The sequence below is a fragment of the Leptosomus discolor genome, chromosome 5 (assembly GCF_034619465.1).
Source record: "Leptosomus discolor isolate bLepDis1 chromosome 5, bLepDis1.hap2, whole genome shotgun sequence".
In the NCBI taxonomy this organism is placed as follows: Eukaryota; Metazoa; Chordata; class Aves; order Leptosomiformes; family Leptosomidae; genus Leptosomus; species Leptosomus discolor.
The window spans coordinates 56,630,479-56,646,324 of record NC_141395.1 but is presented as its reverse complement, the minus strand read 5'-3'; the positions used below and the strand labels follow the sequence as shown (position 1 = coordinate 56,646,324).

Sequence of the window (15,846 nt, the reverse complement as noted above, 5' to 3'; positions counted from 1 at the left end):
AGTTTAAATACTGGCAGCGAGCCTGTAAGCCTTCTCCCAGTTTTAGGCAGAACACACCTGTGGCGTTTATCGCATCACGACAGACAACATCAGATCACAAGACATCTTTGAAAGCGTTTAACTGACACCAGTAAAACAGGTTGGAGAATGGACTTTTGTTCCTTGTCTGTTGGACTCCGAAGACTGAGACAAGAGGTGCAGCAGCATCCAAGTTCATTCCTTATTTGTGTAACCATAGTATTTCAAGAATGATCCTGAAGTTTTGGTTGGAACTTGGGGCTTAAAATTATTTCCAACAGCTCTGATCTTTAAACACGATCCTATCCTAGCCTCTAAAAATGTCATCTGTCCACTCAGGGTTTATGTGCAATTGATACGTGGCCACGTTAAACACAACAAACTTGGAATGATGAGTGGTAAGCCACAACCATAAATATAAAAGTTCACAGGCTTTCCAAAGGTTTCTCCTTTAATATCTTGTAAGTCAATTATACAGCATTAATACCTATTTGATAAAACTAGCCACCCATTGAAAAAAAAATTTTTTTTTTTTTTTAAAACATATTAAGAAAACAAAAACTAGATGCAGTGGCTTCTGGGACACAAAAAAAATGACCAAGCTGAGTTAAAAGACAGCTATAAGTTTTAAAGGAAACAAGCTACAGCAATCCACTAAGTCACTGCTTGTCAGCTGCCTTAACTGCTCCTGGGGTACCACAGGATCCCTCCTTGGGGACAGCACAGTGGTTCTCACCTGAAGACACTCACAACTCTACTTCCAGGGTACCTAAAAGCCACCTACAGACCTCCAGGAAAGCCACCATCTACATCTCACAAAAGCAGTACCCACTTTGAAAGAGACAGCGATTCCTCATGGTACGAACATGAACGTGTAACACAAAATAGCAGGTCTATGGCAAGACTGAAACAAGAGGCACCAGGCTGGTCCTCACCTTGCAGTAGAGATGTGCCAACAGGAATGGTTTCGGGAATGTTGTCTCTGCTGTAAATGGAGTGCTGGAATTCGGGAAAACAGTCATTTTCGTCGGTGATATGGACCATGACCTGAGACAAAAGGACATGCTGAGAGTGGATTTTAGTTTCTACCCTTAGGAAAATGGGCACCTTGTTCTGGACATCGTCTGGGCAGTCAGTGCCTTTGCTGCTGGTCCATCCTTACACCTCTGACGCTAAACTTTTTCTCACACTACTTCTGTAACATGGAGAAGTATTATCTCCTCCACTTCCAAGCAGATGGGAGGCAAAGCCAAAGAGGAATAACAAGAGGTATTTCACGGAGCCTAGATCTGAACCCAGCTCAGAGCCCAGCTTTCTGCCTCTACCATAACCTCTTGAGCACCTTCAGGAATTTTCTAGGCTATCCATATGCATAACCGGTCCCGCTAACGAGGTTAGCTGTATATTCAGAAAAGGAACTGCAGACAGTGGGTAGTAAGTGAAGTGATCCACATACCTCAGTCACGCTGCTAAGAGTGCTCTCAACTTCCATGGCTTTCAGTAAGAGGTGATAGAGGTGGTGCTCGCTCTCATAGTCCACGGGGTGGGTCAGGCTGAGCTCTCCGCTCTCCTGCCTCACCCTGAAGAGCCCGCTGGGGTTCGTCAGCAGAGTGTATGAAAGAGGCTGGCTCTGGAAAGAAACAGCCTCAACAACTGCTATTCTGTAAAGAATGAGAGAATAATGCTTTGCTTCAAAACAACAACAAAAGTTGTCTCCTGAGCACCTAGAAGAAGAATATGAGGATGAGGAAAGGTGAATTGCTCACTGTCAATGCTGGGCTCAGCTTTGTATTCAGACTGGAAATCCCTGTGCCCACCTACCCTTTCTTTTCTCACCAAAATGATCCCCTGACATAGGAGGGCTGGGATAACAACCCATTTCAACTCCCATTAACATGAAAACACCTTTTTCTTCCCTATTTTATCCTTCCAAATACTTGACAGCAGTTACTGGTTTAGTTTCAGTTACAGAGATACCTGAGCTACTATACTTTTGGCTTTCTTTGAAGTTGTGTATTCAGAAAAGGAACAGGTTCAGAGGTGGATGGGAAACCCACGAAGCACAGAGCCTTTCCAGATCCTGCTGTCTGCCTTGGCAGGACATGAAATGAATGTTTGCTTCCCCACCGTGGCTCATGTTTTGAAGCTCCATCTCTCACACCAGTCTCTGGCCAGCATGACAATACACTTTAAGCCTATCTCAGTGAAAGCTCCAGGAAAGGAGACAAATTTCCCTCCTCCTCCTCATTCAGTCTCTTTTAAGGAGTAAACAGCACATCTCCAGCAATTTTTCCTACTTCATCAGCTTTTGAGGTTTCCTACTCCTTAAAGGCCCTGTGGCACTGCTCCATTTGCTTCTTGGTGCCCATGCTGCTCTCAAGCAGCTGAACAGTGACAATAAAACCAGAGCCAGCTCGGCAGCATCTCCCCACTGTGCCTTGTCTTAGCTACTCTTCACGCAAGAGTGGAGCCCCTTGGAGACTTAGCTGTATCTATTTGCACATGGGCATTGTTATCTCAAGAGTCTGGCAACAACTTGCCTTTCTAAAAATTTAAATACAAGCAACTCCAAATCTGGTTAATTAAAAGACAATATTTTTCAAGCACTCATTTATATCTGAAGTGCTCCAGGAGATCACAGCCAGGAGTTTGGCTGTTTTAATTCACAATGCAATGCAATAAGACCCCAAGATCCATGAAATAATAATTTCAGCAAAATTCCAGCATCACAGACTACACCATGTGCCACACTGGAGACTCTCAAACACCAGAAAAGGCATCATTTCTTTTAGAAAATACACTGTTGTGTAATAGGCAAACACATATGCGTAGCCCTGAGAAGCAACAACACAATAATTTCACTTTATTGTGCTCTGTGAAGTTTCTCTCAGTCTGCAGGGAGGGAGCTCACCTAACAAAGTACAACTTACTTTTCTCCTGCTGGAGTGTTTTCAGGGACAAACACACTGTAGGACATGTTAGTGAACTGCGGAGGTCGGGAGCCTGCCAGGATGGAAATGGAAGCGTAAGGGCTTTTGTTGCCGTACTCATCAGTGGCTTCCACAGTAACCACGTACTCCTTGTTCCACGTCAAAGGCAAGCCAGTCGTCATGATAATGCCAGTATCCTTATCTACGCGGAATCGCTCTTCACCACCTATCAATATATGCACAAAGCTGGTCCGAAAAATGCCCCACAGCAAGAATGTTTGCATCTTCACTATTTTAAGGTAAGCTATCCTTAAATCATCTACCTATGTCCTTGCATGCACTTCTCTTTTCCTCTCAAGTTGTGCACCTTATCTTTCACTCACACATGCAATGCAGCGTAAGAGACAATAACGGACGAGAAATGGAGCCTTAAGCTAACGGTAAGGCTGCAATCAATTTCAAAATAGAAGTGAAGCAAAGAAAGTGGCAGCAAGAAAGATTACCATCCACATAACTGTTTTACTTAAAGCACCTCCAGCTTCTACTTGCTGTACCTGCTGTATCTTTAAGGACTCCCCAAGGGAAAAGCTATCAATGAAATGATAAAATGGGAAATTGTTATGGAAAATCTGCAACCTAACAGAAATTTACCGTTTTGGTTTGTTTTTTTTTTTTTTTTTCAGAACAGACCTACCTGCAATGAGCGTGTAAGTTATCCCAGCGCTGGTGTTTTCATTGTTATTGTAGTACACGACAAGCTGGTAGATGAGAGCGCCTTTTCGGGCATCTGGATCGACACGTGCCAGGTAGGGGTATGGGTACATACCCCAGGACAGAAGTTCCTCTTCTGGGGCAAGAAGCGTCACGTGGCAGAGGTACCAGTCGTTATCTGCAAAAGATGCACAGATTTCTAGACAGCTTGTTCACAAACTTTAGTTGGGGGAGTTTTAAGGTCTTATCCATTAGCACCTGTAAACATCCGAATTGCCCATCACATTCATCCTATCACACGCACAAAAAATTCAGTACCGATATGAACTTTGGCAGCTCAATGTGCATTAAGTACAGTTAACAACTAATTAAATATACTTTCAAGAATAGCTTTTAGATACGCACATTAAATACTATGTCAGTCACACCACTTGCCATGACACAGTTTTAAGTGTGTACTTATCCAGACTTGAGTGAAATTTGGTCTTTTTATTTTCAACAAATTTAGCATAAATGTTGCCGGTTTTACTAAATCAGGTTTTGGGCTTATTAAAAAAGTTTCTCTTAAAAATCAGTGGAAGTGGTAAGCAACCAAAACTCTCTAAAATTCTTCCCGCTCCAACACTGATTTGTTTAGTTTTCCTAGACCAATGGACATTCAAGGAAAGGCAGACATGCCTTCCCTTTCTGCCCCCAGCATCCCATTTGGTTGTATCTGAATGAAACACCAGCTTTGAAATCGAACCTCTCCAGGGCAAAGCCTTGGGCTTTGCTTCTGCAGGGAGAGGCAAGAGAACGGGCAGGTGAGCCAGTAGTGGCACCCAGTGCCAGGGAGAGAGAAAGCACTCTGCATTGGCAGGTGAAACTCAGCACAAATTGCTCTCTACTGGGCATGGAAGATCTGGGGTTGGCAGCAAGCACCTCTACCTGAAACCCTGGAGAAAAATGGCACATACGTTGACTGTACCCGTACTGCTTTTGTGGCTAAGGAGTGACTTCCAATACCCAAAATAATGGGTGCGGATGATTGCACCTGCCCAACTTTGGACTGCCAGACTTGGCAGCAGCCTGAAAGGACCCACACCACTGTCTGACCTAGATCCCCTCTGATCTCTGACAGGTAGCATGGCCTGAGGGCACTCAGGTATCAGGGTTGACCATCAGTGGGACAACTCCTGAGATCATGCCAGATGTGCTCCCAGGGTGGCTGTGCCACTGCTAGTGCCAGCCCAAGAAAAGGGGTGAACCCCAGACATGCCAAAGGGCTGTCCACAGAGAAGAAAGAGAAGGAAACTTCTACTGCAAAGAATTTGTAATGATTTAATCACAGTATTTGTACTTCTTGAGAGATCTAAATTCAAGCCTTTTGAACTCACAGCAACTTGCTAACACATGCTAAAGGTACATATGAGCTTCTTGAAGAAATTTTCCTAAGCATATCTGTGTTCCAGAGGTGGCCTTGAGATTTGACTTCAAATCAAAATAAATATATTAGCGAATATAAAAAGTAAGTTCAAATTAAAAAAAAAAAAAAAAAAGAAACTAAGCATAGAAAGGGGAGGAAGTGGAAAAGTACATATGAGAAATGCACGCTGTCTGCCCAATAAAATATGATTGCATACTTGAACAAACTGCACTGAGGTTGCAGGTCTGTTAAGGGCTACACCACTATCAAAAACCCCACCCACCCGGGTGTACGTATGTCTCATACAGGAAACCCTTGATCTCTGCCTGCAGGAAGGCCACATTCCACAAAGGATGGAAGAGGACAGCAGCATGTAGACAAAACCAGCACAAAAGGAAAGTAGTAAGATAGAAATTCGAAACAAATTTTAACTGTAAACCTCATGGATCCCATACTAAACAAAAGACTGCCCACAAATAGAGGCATCTGCTGACACACAAGACCTGTATTTACGAGCAGCCATAGCCCACAGTAAAAATACATGCTGGACAGATTTACCACAAGTAATCATTCCCAGGAGCGAAGACTTCACTGAAGTTGTGTGGGTTTTTTAAAGTATTGAAAAAAATTTAAGACACGGTTTCTTTAGCTAGAGGAAATTCTTAGATTACACGGTTTTCTGGTTTTCTGCTGTACCAACATCACATATGTGCATATTTGTTAAACACATTCTTCGAAGAATTATTTTCTCCGTATGGCTCAGCGTAACACAAGGCACAACCCTCAGCACAGGCTAGTGGCTCACAAGAGCAGCTGCAGTGGTCAGTATTTTATCCATAGCAAGGAGGGAGGGCTGAGAAACACATGTCTTATTAACACAACTATACAGGGTCAAGTAACAGAATGAAAACTTGTAGACACGAGGCATTTAAAAATACTTTTGTTCATTCATTTTTCTAATTCAGGCAGCTCTAATTTTTGCAGAGATGAATATCTAGTTGAGCATTTTTCCCATTTAGTGAAACCTAGAAAATGATTTCAAAGAATTATAATTATACAGCTTACTCCTTAATATTGTCATATGTAGGTGATCCAAGTGTTAAATATCAGTCAATAATGAAGTCGTAGTCCTGCTGTAAGAATTGTAAAAACCACCACCACATCAAAATGTCAGCCCTAAACCAGAGTTTTATGCTTTAAAAAAGACAAACAAGTGAATAAATTTCACTGAGTTTAGGACACCATGGCAGGGCAAATATTCATGTTGTCCAAATTAACGATAATTTTCTTGACTTTCACAAAAACTTCACATCCCCCTTCTCTGAAATGTGTATTTAAATAGACTCATAAAATCATAGAATCATTTAGGTTGGAAAAGACCCTTAAGATCATTGAGTCCAACCATTAACCTAGCTCTGCCAAGTCCACCACTAAACCATGCACCTCGGTGCCATGCCTACACATCTTTTAAATACCTCCAGGGACAGTGACTCCACCACTTCCCTGGGCAGCCTGTTCCAGTGCTTGACAACTCTTTCAGTGAAGAAATTTTTCTTAATGTCCAATCTAAACCTGCCCTGGCGCAACTTGAGGCCATTTCCTCTCGTCCTATCACTTGTTACTTGGGAGAAGAGACTGACCCCCACCTCACTACAACTTCCTTTCAGGCAGCTGTAGAGAGCGATAAGGTCTCCCCTCAGCTTCCTCTTCTCCAGACTAAACAACCCCAGTTCCCTCAGCCGCTCCTCACCAGACCTGTTCTCCAGACCCTTCACCAGCTTCGTTGCCCTTCTCTGGACACGCTCCAGCACCTCAATGTCCTTGTAGTAAGGGGCCCAAAACTGCACACAGTATTTGAGGTGTGGCCTCACCAGTGCTGAGTTCAGGGGCACGATCACTTCCCTACTCCTGCTGGCCACACTATTTCTGATACAAGCCAGGATGCTGTTGGCCTTCTTGGTCACCTGGGCACACTGCTGGCTTATATTCAGCCCTCACTGAACCTTGATAAATTGTGACACTAGCAAAGCCTCAGATCACAGACTCATGGGAAGGCTGAGGTTGGCAGGGACCTCTGGATGTCATCTGGTCCAACCACCCTGCTCCAGCAGGTCTACCTAGAGCCGGTTGCTCAGGACCATGTTGACATGGCTTCTGAATATCTCCAAGGAGGGAGGCTCCACAACCTCCCTGGGAAACCTGTTTGAGTGATCTAAAGTGCTGGGGACTGGATTTCAAGAAAGATGTGGACCAGCTGGCAAGTGTCCAGAGAAGAGAAAAGAATACAACCAGCAAACACGGCCTATCAGGAAAGGTGGAAAGACCTGGAGGTTTGCAGGAGACTGCAAGGGACGTGCTAACAGGGCTATGAGATGCCAAAGGACCGATGTATGAAGTCAGTCAGGTGTTCCCTGCCCCACAAAACAAAAAGTAACTAATTTTCTTTCCCAAAGAAAATATGTGCATTAGATGTTGGGGAGGGAATCCCCCAGCAATTTTGAATTACAGGGATAATTCAATAAAAGCAGCTGGAGAGGCAAGAGATCATCCACCATGGAGATCTTTAAGACATGACTAGACAAGTATCTGCCAGCAATCACTTTGTTATAGCAAAGCCTGCCTCTAGGCAGGGGCATGGTACCAGCAAGACTGTTAAATCCTTTCCATCACACTTTAATCCCCTTGCCCTTCAGCTTTTGCATCTCATTGATTGCTGAAGCTTACATGTTAGCATGTCACTCATTCCCAGCCTGAGGGAATTTCTAGCATAAACATTCTTTGGACTTTGTGTTTTTCTTTACTGTTCACTGAAAGGTAAGAAGCGAGGGATAGAGTGAATGCCACTCCAGAAGCAGACAGCATCACACATGAAAGGAAAAACACAGGATGAGGCCAAACCCAGAGGGCCATGGTACAGCAGCAGGTGGTAATAAACTTGAGATATCAGGTGGAACATCTTTCTGCAGCTGAGACCTGGCTCATTCCTTCAGCCCCTCAGCATTTATTTCTGCTTTTAAGGCTTGCAGGAGCAGAGCTGTTCTCTCTGTTCAAGTAAACAAAACTTAAACTGAAGCAACCTGCAAGCATCTCGACAAAACAGCCCAGGTTATCTGCATACAGACATCAGAGCTGCAATTCCGGCAGGGAGTGAATAGAAGTAGTGAGGTGTATCGATCTGTTCTCCCAAGTAACAAGTGACAGGGCAAGTGGAGGGCAAGCAATAGGGCCTTAAGTTGCTCCAGCAAAGATTTAGATTGGATACCAGGAAAAAATTCTTCACTGAAAGATTTGTCAAGCACTGGAACAGGCTGCCCAGGGAAGTGGTTGAGTCACTACCCCTGGAGGTATTTAAAAGACTGTAGACATGGTGCTTTGGGACATAGTTTATTGGTGGACCTGGCAGTGTGAGGTTAATGGTTGGACTTGATGATCTTAAAGATCTTGTCCAACTTAAACTATTCTATGACCTTATGAGGAAAAGATTGTTATAAAGGTCAGGTCTAAGCTGGAACAACTCCCAAGCTCGAAAAAAAACAGTGTTGAACATGCACCAGAGACTAACCCCAGGCCAGTCAACAGCACTATTCTGCCCTGTCACTCAGAAAAAGCCATTCAGAAGAAGCACTTTGAGCTGTCACTACCCAGCAGTACGGATATTTCTGTTCTGGTAGCTGTCTCGCCTTTGCACACACACCAGCTGTGAGAAACTCAAGGATTTTAAGGTGTTATAGATGCATGGCAATCAAACACCATGGAAAATTATTGCATTGACTTTAAACAAGTCAGTGAAACAAAACCAGCCTTGATAAAGTAGGGCTTTTTTCCAGCAATGCATTGTTTTTTCAACTGTCATAACTGAAAAGGCATTAACAGATCAAGCCTCTGAAATCAATAGTGTTTTATTTTGTTCCACTGACACAACCACAGCATCCTATCAAATCAAAATGCAACATCACCCAGTGATGTTACAGCTCACCCATTTTGTCAATATGAATCATGCACTGAAAGGTAGCAAATAACCAGGAAAGCAGGCTCTATAACCTGGGAAACAAAACTATCAGCAGGATAAAACACCTGGCCTCTGCACCACGCATTTGAAAAGGAATCTTGGTATGATCAATCTAGAAGAGAATATTAAGGGGGGGCTGATTTTCCTGGAGATGCTAGCATATCCCTAAGGCTTCAGCTTTACCTCTTGCTTACATATAAGAAAGGCATGTCATGGACAGCATGAAAGAGATGTCAACCAACCACCAGCTAAGAGGAACCAAAGTAAAAGGGTTAGGATGTAGCAAGTGCAAGGATGGGAGAACTCACCACATGGCCATCTATGCAATGAAGAGCTGCTTACTTTCTGGTTTTGAGGGCTAAATGCACTCCAGCAGATCAGAGCAGATACAGCTGTGCCGTCTTGGACAAGAGCACGAAAGCAAAGGAAAAACTGGAAAAGGTTTTTAAACTGCAAGGGGCCATTCTTGCAAGCCTGTATCAACTCCGTGTCCCTTTAATCATTTATTTTCCTCCCTGAAGGGATGAAGGAAACGTGATAGAAGTAATTTTCTTTTCCTGGGATGAGGATTAGAGCTGCACTGACTGATGTGGCTTTGATGTGACTGATGTTGGGAAGATGGGACTGGAAGATGAGCGGTAAAAAATGTGCACAAAAAAGGGTAGGTTTTGTTTTGCTTATATCCCTTCTGGCAAAATGAATCATTTGAATGCAAAACAGACAGCATGGTATGTGAAGACATTTATGAAGTACCCAGCTTGAAATAGGAGGTTTCATTACATCAAGGCAGGATGCCCACACAGCCCCTCATCATGTTGTTGGGCCGCACTGTTACCCCTCAGTGGCAGGGCAAGACAACATGAACTTTGGTTCACTATTGAACCCTCACCAGGAAATCTGCACCTGAGAAACGGTTACTGTCACGTCTAAGAAACCCTTGCCATCTTCAGGAAGAATACATAAAGTTAGTTTCAAATGACCTGTATTTTCCCAAATAAAAAAAGAATCTAATTGACAGAAAACACCTGATGCACTGAGTAAGTTAATAAACTTCTATCTCAAATATCATACAAAATCATATTCGGGATAGAAAGTATCTTGTGGATACATATACACATCTAAATACAACTTGTCCTAGAAGTCCTGTAAATGCTTGTTCTATAAATTTGCAATTTTCCTTATAAATTACAGTTTTCAAGAGTAATTTTTTACAATGTAATCGGGTATACTGAAGACTACGAAAAGATCAGTGTGTTCAGCAGAAGCAAAGGAAGAAAAAAAAAAGGACTCATTTATTTAGGCTTAAGTTGCCTTCAGGCTCCAGAGCCCCCTGCAGACAGGGCAGGTACGGAGGCAGCAGGGTAAGATGCTTTGCAGGCAGCAGCTTGCACAAAACATGATGGCAGGCAGCAGCCATCCCAATAAACACCGCCAACACAATGTGCTTCCACATTTACATGGCACTTCAGCATGAAGATGGAGGAACCGTCACCTATTTCCGAGATCTATAGCAGAAACCAGACTCTCTGCTTGCCACAATAAATGTGGGGTTTTTTTGTGGTTTTTTTTTTTTTTTTTTTATGTTTAATGTTACAGTCACCAGGGGTTACAACATACAGCTCCAATCTCCCAAATGTACGACAGATCTGAAGAGCCTCAGGAAGGACCAAGGGAAGGAAAACAAATGGGAAGATAAGAGAAAACACAAGGCTAATTGGAAACTGTAATCCTTAGAGGTTAAGGCTACTATACTTCACACCCCTCCCCAACACAGAGTGATTTAAAGATAAGCCACTGATAATGATGCATAGGTCCCTTCATAGCTAGCAGCCCCATCCCCTTGATGAGGCTCCAGTGAAGAGGACAGGGAGACAAGGCGCTCTGCTCTTCTGGGGAAGCAGAGAAAAACCCCCAGCTGTCATCGCTTACATCTGTGCAAGTCAACAGGGCTAGAAATGGGGTGAAATCCCCCAGCAGAGTTACTGACACCACAGGCATGATGGCCGAAGCACTGATAAGCATCTTTCATGGCCCTCAAAAGCTACAGATAACCAATTTCCCCTACTGTCATCTAATACTGGCACGATATTAGATGAAAATGTCTCCTTGTTTTGGTTGGTTTTTTCTTGGGTTTTTGGTTTTGTTTTGGTTTTTCCTTTCAAGCACTATTCACTTCTTCTCACTCAGATTTTGTAAGACAGTTTTGCATAAACCGCCCCGCAAATCATAAATGCCCATTCATCGGCCTTTGTCATAACTAGATGCTCTATGGTTGTGAGACACAATGGTGCCCCAGTTTCTAACCATTATCCTTGACTGACCACAGGTATTTTTAAAATTCAAGCTGCTTTTGAGCATTCCAGTCTTTATTTTGAAGTTATGGTCAGTCACGTACTGCAGTACCACCTGAAGATCAGGCAAGACTGGGTCACTGGTTAGATACCTCATAAACTAACTCTAAAACATCCCTGTCCTGAAAGCACCTGCAATCCAGTCCTCATCCACTACACAGTATCACACAAACACTGAAGTACTGAAACGGAAAAAAAAAAAAACAACAACATATTGACATAACTCATGAAAACTCTTCCATGTGTATTTTTTTGCCTTTCAGAAATTTCCCCAAAACTAAAGTATACATAAGAATGATCTACTTAAGAGCATTTAAACTTTCAACAAGATGTTTTATAGTGGTAATTAATCTTCAGAGTTCATCATCACTTTTAGCCTAAAGAAGTGCTATTCACAGAGTGCTGTCTGCTGTGCTCCCTCTCTCCTGCCCAAGCGGCTTTTGAATCTGGTGGCCAGTTTGCTTCTACAAGCTTTATGAAACTCTGCACCTGGCCAGAAGATGAGGATCCCAAATAAGGGTGCCCACTGAGGGAAAGCAAAAGGGAAAGCAGATTTTGATTGGTCTCAACAAGCAGACCAGTCAGCAACACCTACAATGCTCGTGCATCTGCCTTGGCTACCTCATGTGCTGTCATGCCTGCTAGGAGAAGTACTGGGGTGAGGAGGAGCTCTCACAGCAAGAGGAGCCCTCACAGCACCTTCAGGTCACCCCTCCAGAACTAAAGCCTTAATTTACTGAATTTCTTTTCTCCAGGTCCCTTAAGAAAAGTTGTACAGGGCAGTTTTAGTACAGCCAGTCTGCTGTCACGAAAATGACGAGTCAGCTCCACCCCAAACACTGATAAGAGATTACTGAGGGTGAAGTCTCTGTTAAATAACAGATTTGGTTTCTCAAAAATACTCCTAAGGTTTGGATACAATGCTCAGGGGTATCATATCCCACATCCCCTTGTAACACACTAGCATATCAGCTGGACTCTGTTGGACTAAGTGGAGAGGGACACGTCTTGAAAGCAGAGTAATACCCTCACTATCCTAGTTACAGAAATAGGTCTCTCTACTCCCTTGAAAGCCCTCAAACCACTACATCAGCTTGTGGATGAACAGCCCACAGCCACAGAACAGCTATGCGACTGTACTGCTTGCCGCATCGAAAGCTATGTCAGTGGGTTTCAATTTTCCCTCTTTGGTTAACCACAACCAGCAAGCTCGACAGACCAGCCTGAGGAGATCACTTCACATTATTTTCATGACATGTTTCTTAATATACACCAGCACTTTGAAATGTTTTCTACTCATACACCACCTCTCCAATTTTAGGAGGCAAGGTCTTGCTTACCTCAGTACTACCTGTAGACTTACCCAGTGGGACCATCAGAGCTAAAGGGCAATTGCAGTTGCTACTGCACACACAAGCAGCAAAGACAAATCTTCAGCCCATTTTTCACTTTTTGTGGGAATGTAAAGCTACAGCGGGTATCTCCATCACACTGCATGTCTGATACACCTATAGCATTTGTTGGGCAGCAAAGACATCTCCACAGGCAGATTTCCACACCTCACATGAAAAGCTTCAGGCAGGTGCAGGAACAGGACTGCAAAATCCATTGTATCTTTTCTGCTACCGCAAGATCCTGCCCTAGCCTTTAAAGCTTGACTGCGGTGTCATCCTCTAGTTTTCAAAATGTTTCAACTTTTTTGTTTGTTTCCAGAGGAAGGCTCTGAAGCACTGTCAGACCTGTGATTACAGAAGTAGCATCATTGCCTCAACCGTTAAATCTACTGTATCTGCCAACAGCTGCCTATTACCACGCAACCAAGAGGATTAGGAACCCTTTACAGCACCGCAGAGCAGGTGGGAAGTACAATTACTTACAAGATCTCAAAAGCTACCAGATGACAGGATTCATCATAAAACAAGTTTTTCACTACAGCTTGCCATGTTAACAGCCTACTGATCACCATTAAAAGATACTATTAAATACTACACAACCCATAATTACTTGCAGGCATGTCAGTTGACAGGGAAGTCAGATCATGTTGTCACAGTAAGAACATGAGATGAAGAACAAGAAAATGAGGAGTCAGCAGCACAGAGGACATTTGGGGGATGTTTTCATCTTTTTTTTAAAGAAGGAAGGTGCTGTAAGACACAGCTGCAATCTTGGCATTAAAAGTTGCTTCTCTTTGCAGACCATTTAGCTTTTACTGTTGATAGGAAGGAAAGGCATGTTCTTTGGGTTTGTTTCTATCCCTCAGAACTTCATCTTCCGCTCTTCGGTCAATATTTCACAAAGCAGGTGAAACGATACAGACAAAATAGACATTTGTGTGTACAGCACACTCTAAGACTGTACTTACGTCACTGAAGTGAAACTACCTGGAAGGTCTCTTGCCTTCCAACAAAAAAAGAGGCTCCAAATGTATAGCCAGAAGTTCTGGGAAGATTCCTAAACATTTTTAATAAGGGCAGCATCATTAAGGAAAGCCAACATCCTTTGAGGAGCTGGACAAGCTCCCATTCGCTGCTCTGCCTTCCTGTTGTCCCACGCAACACAGCGCCTACTCTTCCTCAGTAAATTGGCACTTGTTAAGTTTAAAGTAGTTTGTGTGGGGCATAAAAGATCCTCTTCCTGAGAAGCTGTGGTAGAATCCAATTGCTCCAGTGGTTACGAATCACCTCACTTCCAGCCCCAACCTTTCTGTGGAAAAACTACAGGCACTTATCAGCATTGCCCGTTAACATAAGTAAGTCTCTTCTCCCTGAGGTTTGTTCAAATGTTTTTGAAATAAAAAGTTGCTTGCTGAGGCTTTATGCAGTAAGAGCTGTTCCTGTGACCATAGTTTGAGTGTATTAACTTCTCTTCAAATGCCTAAAAAGTTACGGTCAGCAGCAAAGTACAATATTTTTTGAACAGCAAAAGTGTGATTTATACGTACAAAAAGATGCCAAAAAAAGTTGAGCAATATTTCGTGTTAACACCGTTGGATGCAACTGTGAGAGATGCACCTCAGACCCAGCAGCACATGCACCTTTGGTAAAGGTGGACAGCAGCGCTTAGAGCTGCGTTTGGAGCAGCAGCCTCCAAAGGAGCATGTGCTGGCTACTATCCTGCGTCTAAGAAATGAAAAGGTAGAGTCAACAGTACACCTTCCAGTTCTCCTTATGTAGTAAATTTCTAAACAGATCCCCTTCCACGGACATAGCCCTCGCCGCTTTGGCTACTTCTCTCTCACAAGGCAGATGTCGATTCCATATGTACAACGTTTGCTTACTCATTCAAAGCTCAGCCAACCCATCTGATGTAAAGCAAGTGCACCCATAGCTGTACTAAAACCAGATTTTTAAATGCCTTCCTGATGTTGTAATGTAATGAAAACTCATAAATATGAAATCATAGGCTGTATAAAAGGATTTAAGATGTTAACATTAAGAATAAAGGGCTGAATATTCTATTTTGAAGGTCTCCTATTGCTTTTCTCTTTAACTTGTTTTGATAAAGGCTTTCTCATCATTTAAATAGCTTCTTATGTACCTTCCTAAGAATACTTGTAACACAAACTTTACATTTACCTCTTCAGTCTTTAAGCTTTTTGTTGGTTTCTCAGCTATAAATTTTATCAGACATTCTTACCGCTTAATTTATTGCCTCTGGGTCTCTATATATTTTTACATCAATTTTTTTTTTACAGTAAGATTCTTCCAAAGATACAGACAGACAGGGTAACACAATAACCTTCATCCTGGAGTTTGCTCTTTTGTCTAATGATCCCTGGCCATTAAAATGGTTTCATGGTTTAAGCGAAGCAAGCTTTTTCCCTGTCGGCACCTGAATTTGAAGGCATAGCAATGGTATCCACAGATGGGTTTAATCAGCCTGATATGAGGAGGGAAAAAAAAAAAAAAAAAAGGCAGCATATAGAATGACCTCCAAACCTGATCGCCAGCTCAGATTTCTGTTTCTGAAGTCAGATTTATTTTGTTCTAAAAATGTCAGAGGGTGCCAGGAAGCAATGGGACATTTCTGGCTCCCTAAAAAAAACAAAACAAAAAACCCTAAGCTATATCTTGATTTGAAACTATAGCCAGCAGCAATATAGATTACTTATTAGTTTTTACTGTATCATATGGAGTGAAATGTTTTCCCTTCCACGTAGGCATCCTGGTGGAAGTTTTTTAAGAAAGTGCAGGGGACTGAAACCATGTGATCTTTCCATGTGCAGTCTAGGCTGTATTTTCAGGAATTTCAAGATTTGACAAATGCCTTTTTAAAATGCAGTTTGCTTCCAGTGAGTCATAAGGGTTCAATACTGATCATATTCTACCAGAAGACATTACACTTGAGGAACAGCATTATGCTACAGCCTCCAGCCAGCTCTAAGAGCTATCTCCTTGGAATTCAGTTACAGTAGTAAGTAGT

The 15,846-nt window shown here is 42.7% G+C and overlaps 1 protein-coding gene across 1 annotated transcript in view; it reads right to left on the bottom strand.

Moving 5' to 3' along the window:
* Positions 1-15,846, bottom strand: part of LOC104343251 (neural-cadherin) — a 60,576-nt gene that overhangs the window by 40,323 nt on the left and 4,407 nt on the right. Inside the window, exons 2-5 of the mRNA XM_086465798.1 lie at positions 3,643-3,837; positions 2,949-3,174; positions 1,475-1,679; positions 954-1,065 (exon numbers count right to left, since the gene is read on the bottom strand). Coding sequence (XP_086321924.1) covers positions 954-1,065; positions 1,475-1,679; positions 2,949-3,174; positions 3,643-3,837 — 738 coding nt within the window. The remainder of the gene's footprint in view (positions 1-953; positions 1,066-1,474; positions 1,680-2,948; positions 3,175-3,642; positions 3,838-15,846) is intronic.